Source organism: Sturnira hondurensis, unplaced genomic scaffold (assembly GCF_014824575.4).
Source record: "Sturnira hondurensis isolate 20B ecotype Veracruz unplaced genomic scaffold, ASM1482457v3 Scaffold0021593, whole genome shotgun sequence".
Taxonomy (NCBI): domain Eukaryota; kingdom Metazoa; phylum Chordata; class Mammalia; order Chiroptera; family Phyllostomidae; genus Sturnira; species Sturnira hondurensis.
In genome coordinates this window covers 501,217-508,241 of record NW_028094224.1, presented here as the reverse complement: position 1 = coordinate 508,241, position 7,025 = coordinate 501,217, and the positions used below count along the sequence as shown (strand labels likewise).

Genomic DNA, 7,025 nt, shown 5'->3' with positions numbered 1-7,025 from the left:
CATCGCCAAAAAACCGCTCTCCGCGCATGCGCAGCAGGAGTACGCGCCACGCCCCCTACGGTCTCGGTTCTGTGACAAGGCCTCTTCGCCTGGAGCATTAGTCACCGTTGCTGATCAGCGTGCACCTGCCCTGCCCACTGCACTGGAAGGAGTAGGGGTCTGAATGAAGAGTGTGAAGAGCGGCTGGGACCCCGGGGAGCTCGGCGACCGCGAGAGAAACCGGTCCGTGCAGGGGTTTTCTGCTAACGCTTCCGGCTTCCCCACGTCCCGAGCACTCAGGTTCCGGGAGAGCACGGGTCCCCCGGTGACTGAACCGACGCTGGGCGGAAGGCGATCGGTGAGTGGGGCGAGCATGACTCTGCAGCGGAACCGGGGCTCTGGGAAGTGGTCTTGCGGGGACACCGGGGTCCCTGAGGAGGCGGGCGATGGCCCGGGGGATCTGCCTGCAGATCGGCCCAGATCGCCTTTGCGGGTGGGCGGGGTGTCTGCGCGCGCGGCGCTGGCCTCGCGGGCGGGCTGGGCCGGGTCCCTGCCCCACCGACGCGGGTGCTGGTTCTGGGCGTCCCCGGGAGATGCGTTCCTCACCCCTCCAGCAGGGCCAGGATGGCTTCTTCACTGGGCCGTTTGTCAGGAACTGTCCGCAGTCTTTACCTGCGCTACCTCGTCAAATCCTCGCATTAACCCCCTGAAATGTACCATCATCATTCCCGAGATGCAGATGAGGAAACTGAGGCACAGAGATAAAGCACCTTACTTGAAGCTACACAACCTTTATTTTATGGTTCTGATGATGAGGGTTGGTACTTTATAGTAGGTATCACTTGTTGGTGGAGGTGTTGACAAATTCTGCACATCAAATTCTGTGAATATGTCATGATTTTGAGCTTATTTCCATGAACACTTGTCTGAAGCCCATCTTTGCTAGACCTGGGGATGTGGTCATCTCTCTCCAAAAGCCAATTCCTCTGTGCAAAGAACACAGAAAGCTGGTAGTCCGGAGAAGAGCTGCCCCCTAACCTTCAGAACCTGCTTCCTTCTGAACAATATGACTTCTTCATGTTGAAGGGAGCAGAAAAAAGGGAGAATTCTTCCCAGATCAGGAATTCTTTATAAGAGGAAGGGGTGTGGGCAAAGGAGTTTCAGATGGTGAGAACAGGAGGTGGCCAGCACTGTTCAGGTTGGAGAGTTAGTCACTTAAGAGCAGGTGGCGTTTGCTGGTGTCCCTGTACTTGGTGACCACTGGACTTCAGAGCTTCTGTATGGACGCAGAGTTCCTAGAGCAGTCAGGTGATGCAGATAAGGAAGTATGACCAAGAAAGGGGAGTAAAAGGGAAAGAGAGGCAATGTTTCACACCATGGTAGAGGAATCCTGGGTGAAACCTGAGGAAGGGTATGGCTCTAAGCTTGTGGAGATTGTGATCACCTGGCCTCGCTGAAGTGTATCTGGGGGCTCACCTGAGATGTTTGTCACATCCACCAGGCCTCCCGTCCCCATTTCATGTGCATCCTCCCCTTCCAGGAAAAGAATGCCTCTGGCGAACCGTGGAGAAGCACCTGCTGAAGGGAGCCTCTCATCCTCTGCCAGCATCTGTCCTTAAACGTACCCCATTGCAATTTTAAAGTAATTCATTTGCTGTAAGCACAGCAATAATATAATCTCCTTTTGCTGTATATGACATTCCTTGTCGTCTGCCATCTTTTAACTCGTAGCATTCACAGAAGCTTTGTTAAGAAAGACAGGCAAGCACCAGTGGTGCCATTTGGCTGTGTAGGACCAGTTTTTTAGAAAGGTGACTTGCCAGGGAATCGACAGCTCTATGGTGGCGGAAGGGTCAGCTTCCTTCTGTTTTGACCCTCAGGAGAAAACCATACCCACTGTGAACACAAACCCAGTGTGAGGAGATTGACAGGAGGCTGGATATATGCCTCAGCTCACCTAGTGAGTTTGCACTTGGCACAGCTCCAGACCTTTACCTTTTATCATTAAAGAACTAGGGACTTACCCAGACATATATAAATGTCTATTGTCTTTTTCTTTGCATCTGGGAAGAGCTGGGATAAGACCTATTCCCAGCTTTGCCTTTGACCAGAAAGCAAGCCAGGAGGAGGAGGAAGTCAGAAAGGTAACTGTCTAATTCACCATTAGATCTATAACCCACATATTTTAAGGGATCTTCCTTCTTTTCTGAAAGTTTCTCATCTTGCTGAGCAGAGACACATTTCTATTCTATAGAACTTCCCTTTCTAGGTGAGTCTGCCAAATTTTGCCTAGTACAGGACTATTGCCAATTTGCCTGCTGACTGCTCTTAATGTCCTCCACACTCCCTCATTCTACTCTTTCCTAGGCCATTGAAAAACACAGCCCTTTTGGCCTGTTTCCTGAGTGGTTTCATCTGAAATACAGACCCGGGGCTCTCATGTGACTCTGGGTATTTGAATCTGTTCATTCTAGTCTCATCTCAAGTCTAGGTAGACAGTATGTGCCTCAGAGTTGGGACCAAAAATTAAACTGTAGGAACCATAGCTGTGGACCAGATCATCAACTCACACATCTTTTTACAGTTGAGGAGACATAAAACCAGATTGGCTATTTCCTCTTTGTTTTTATATAACTATCAACAGAGCTATGCCCAAAATCCAGAGTACTTGGTAAATGTTTGCACTATGAGGCCCCTTTCTGATGTTTCACTGATTCATGCCAAGGTTAACACTCACACTGTGTTGGCACTTTAGAGGAGGGTGTGGCACATCAGATAGGGTGAGCCCTATCCTTAGGTTACACGGATAGGGCTCAACATGTTTGGGACTCACTGCAACCTCTCAGAGTAGTCCCTCTCTAAGCCTCCATTGCACTGTGGAGTCAAGGTTGGGCTGGTGTCCTGGGGTTAGAGGAATTTAGTTTCTTAGCCATTTAGGGCCCTCAGGAATGGAAGGTATGACTCAAATGTTCTTTCCCTGCCTGTTGAGAAGCAGTAAGTACTGTGAGGTGAGGACTTATCACTTGGCCTTGGGGGTATCTATTGTACCTGTTTTTGATTTGTATTATGGGAAGGAATAATAATAGTATCTTCTCGTCATTGCACATTATAAATGAGTCCGGATTTTGTAAAGTGCTTAGAAAAGACAGTTGCAAAAGAATAGACCCAAAGAAGTCCCTCTTCCAGGGGCTGCACCTCCAAGTTAGATGCTTTCCCCAGTGGGGTTTCTGTGTCTGTCGTATGTGGCACATGCACAGACACACCACAAGATACAGTTATTCATGTCATGAGCTTTTTGAAATGCAAAAACAACTGCATTTTGGGACTTTTACACTGTGTACTGCATATACATTAATTGAATTATAGATAATCTTATATCAAATTGGCACATTCTAGCAATCATCAAGATATTAATAAGCATGAGAGTGAATCCTAAACTTAACATTGGCTATCTATGAACTCTGTCATAGTTCTCTCTCTGTTCAGGATATTCTGCCTACTTTTAGGTACCTCTGGCTTAATGGTTCTAGTGTACGAATTCTCAAAGATCTTCTGATTTCAGATATTCCTGGTTTCCCTTTGCTTCCAAACATTTCCTCAACAATCTCTTCTCTGGGATGCAATGTAATATGTAAAAAGGTAATATTCTACCATGTGCAAAATCCCCATTGTTCTCCCATCACCTTTATGGCAGTGTGGATGCTCTCAGATCTTCACAGACTCCATTTGGGGACCAAGACTTTTGCTCTGGAGGCTTTAGAAGCTTTGTAAATTACCTACCAAGAGATGCACCATTCACCTCTCGGTAACTGTCAGTGCTTCAGTTCCATTACATAGAGAAGTATTTCCTTACCCTTCAGACCTACCATCCCCCCTACAATTCTGAAATAAAGTTTGTAAATCACAGTAACTACATAGAAACATAGGAGAAAGAAAAAGGAAAGTAACTTATGATGGGATATGTATTTCAACATGTAAATGATTGGATGAAATTGATACTCGTACCTATTCATAGAATCACATACAACAGCTAGAAATGCAGACTGATATTTAACGCCATATTTGTGAATCTGATACCATGAATGGCTTGATTTTACTGAAATGGTGAGCATGTTCTAATAACATTTTTTAAAAAGTATGTTTCCTTGATTTTCCAATATATTGCAAAGCTGTGCAAAGTATCTTGTATTTATACCTCAAGTAGTATTGGGTTCTAGCCTCAGTGTTAGGTTCTAGTTTTGGATAATAGCTTTTTTGAAAGGTCTGGCGAGATAAAGAACATTCTTTGTTTTGCAGGAATGTCTATCATCCCTGGCCACCTCCCCATCAACATAACAACCAAAAAACTCTCATAAATTCCCAACACTCCCCCTAGGAGGTGGCACTGCTGCCTTGAGGACTGCTGTAATAAAAGAAGTACCCTGAGGATGGGTTAACAAAGCATCTGGGCTGTAAAAATGTAGGCTGGTTAACCCAGCAGGAAGGCCAGTTCCCCTAAAGTCTGCAGCTGGATTTTTTGCAAGGTTCTAAATAAATCAGGAAGTCTGACTCCTCAGTCAACCCCATGGTAGGACTCTTGTGTTCCCTGTTTTCAGCTAAAAGGCATGCTCTTAGCAAAGATGGACACAGACAGTATTGTGACATTGTTCTTGAGGTTCTCCAAGCATGGCTTCTTGGAAAATGTCCTCCAGGGTTCAGCTCTACGTCTGTGAGGTTCTCCATCTATGAGAAGGTAAAGATGTATGAAACCAGATCAACTGCTCACTCAGCAGATCTCAAATCCTGCTATGAGCTTGTTGCTGTCATGCCCATGGACTCACTGTACTTTCTGATCCCCAGCTTAGCTCATCAGCTACAGTACCTGCTCATTTCCATTTTGGGTGTGGTGAGGGGAGCTTTCAGTATTACCCAATCACAGCCCCGTATTTCTTGATGTCTCTGTCTCCATGTCCACTATAAAAACAAACAAAAAAACCAGCCTGGTATCTCTTCTGGCCTTGCTCACTTCTCTTCCACTGCCTCATTTTATTTTCTCCCCATATAAATTTGCTAGTATGCATGAAGAACAAATTAGTTGTTTTTTTCTGCTACTTTATTTTCTTTGCTCTCCACACTAGACAGAGATGACCTCTGCACTTTAAATGTCTTTCAGATACAGAAAGATCTGAATTGAAGCAAAGCATCAACAGCAGTCTGGCTATTTCTGAAGAACTACAATTCTCAGGGTCAGCAATGGAAAATCTCATAGGGAGTACTACTCGAGGTCCTACAAATGCAGAAGCCTGTGGAACTGAGGGCCAGCTGTCAAGGAAGACAACGTGTCCTGCACTGAAGAAATCTTCTGAGAAAACAGCTGTCAGAAGACTGTCAGCGACTCTCAAGGAGGTTGTCACTGTGGAGAGAGGCCCAGAATCCAATGAACTTAGTCTCAGATCAAAACTTAACACACAGCAGAAGATTCCAAAGGGAACTAGATTCCCCACATCCAGGAAAAACCCCAAAGACAATTCAGACTTAATTAAACACCAAAAAGTCTTCCCACAAAAGAAACCTTGTAAGTACAATGAATGCAGGAAAGCCTTTAATTACCAATCAGAACATTTTATCCACAGTAGAATTCATGGTGGAAAAAAACCTTTTGAATGCAGGCAATGTGGCAAAACTTTTAGCCGAAGTACACACCTGATTGAACATCAAAGAACTCACAGTGGAGAGAAACCTTATGCATGCAGAGACTGTGGGAAAGCTTTCAGCCGGAGCACCCACCTTGGTCTACATCAGAGGATCCACACTGGAGAAAAGCCGTATGAATGTAGTAAATGTGGAAAAACCTTCAGCCGAAGCACTAACCTTAGTCAACATCAGCGAACGCACACTCAAGAAAAACCTTACAAATGTAAAGAATGTGGGAAAGCCTTCAGTGACCGTTCAACCGTAATTCAGCATCAACGAATACACACAGGAGAGAACCCCTATGAGTGCAGTGAATGTGGAAAAACTTTCAGCTGGGTCTCATCCCTCATTGAACATCAGAGAACACACACTGGAGAGAAACCTTACAAGTGCAGGGACTGTGGGAAGGTGTTCAGTCGAGGCTCATCCCTCACTGAACATCAGAGAGTCCACACTGGAGAAAAGCTGCATGCATGTACAGAGTGTGGAAAGGGCTTCGGTCGGAGCTCTTCCCTTGCTATTCACCAGAGAACTCACACCGGAGAGAAACCTTACAAGTGTAATGACTGTGGGAAAGCCTTCAGTCAGAGCTCAACACTCATCAGACATCAGCAGCTCCACACCAAATAGTGACCTCTGGGCTTGTGTGAATGTTAGTGCAAGAGCACTTTGCATGACTTCCTGCAACTGTGTTTGGATTTTCCTTTCCCACTAGCTAGTGATAAGCCAGTTTCAAGCCAGCCTTCCTTTCTTTTTGTAAACTAAATGCTGAAATGAGCGATCCATACAATAAGATGACTTCAAACACCTAACATCAATCTAATAATATTCTGGAGGGCCCCAATCTTAGAGTGTACAACTGCCTACCACCTTGCATTCCCACCCCTTGTCTCTTCATTCCATGGGGCTTGGGTCCCTGGACAGCCAGTGAACCCTGTTTTCCATCCACATCAACCCCTTCTCTTCACTTCACTCAGTGAGGAAATCCTGTGTGTGTATGTTCATGGTTTCTGGTGCCAGTTGCAGAAGAGGAGGAGCTGGCTTCAGATCGAGACAAAAAACTTCCCACCAGTTTGGGGGTAACAGTGTTGAGGCAAATGCAGTCTCTGTACTAATAAGGGCAGATTTTTCTCTTCCTCATCGTTTTTTGCTGTAGCATATTTTTCTCAAGGTATAACCCATAGTTCTCCTAATATGCCTGATTAATCCGTTATTTTACCTCATCCGTACCAAAACTATCCTAAAACCTTTATTACAGACATTCAATTCTCAGTTATCTTGAAAAACCATTGTTGCCCCAGTTTTTAAACTTTTGTTTAGATTTCATGAAACCGATTCCCTCTGGATCTGGCTCTCACCAACCTTGTACAACT

At 45.3% G+C, this 7,025-nt stretch overlaps 1 protein-coding gene across 4 annotated transcripts; it reads left to right on the top strand.

The window, feature by feature from the left end:
* Positions 1 to 6,342, top strand: ZNF391 (zinc finger protein 391). Of its 4 annotated transcripts, none has more exons than XM_037033058.1 (2): positions 1 to 337; positions 5,132 to 6,342. In XM_037033058.1, the coding sequence occupies exon 2, from the start codon at positions 5,212 to 5,214 to the stop codon at positions 6,280 to 6,282; it is 1,071 nt and encodes a 356-aa protein (XP_036888953.1). In that variant the 5' UTR covers positions 1 to 337; positions 5,132 to 5,211; the 3' UTR covers positions 6,283 to 6,342. The 4 variants fall into 4 exon arrangements, with proteins under 4 accessions (XP_036888953.1, XP_036888954.1, XP_036888951.1 ...); XM_037033059.1 differs by lacking the exon at positions 1 to 337 and adding an exon at positions 362 to 1,790; XM_037033056.1 differs by lacking the exon at positions 1 to 337 and adding an exon at positions 362 to 4,083.
* Positions 6,343 to 7,025: the final 683 nt, after the last annotated feature.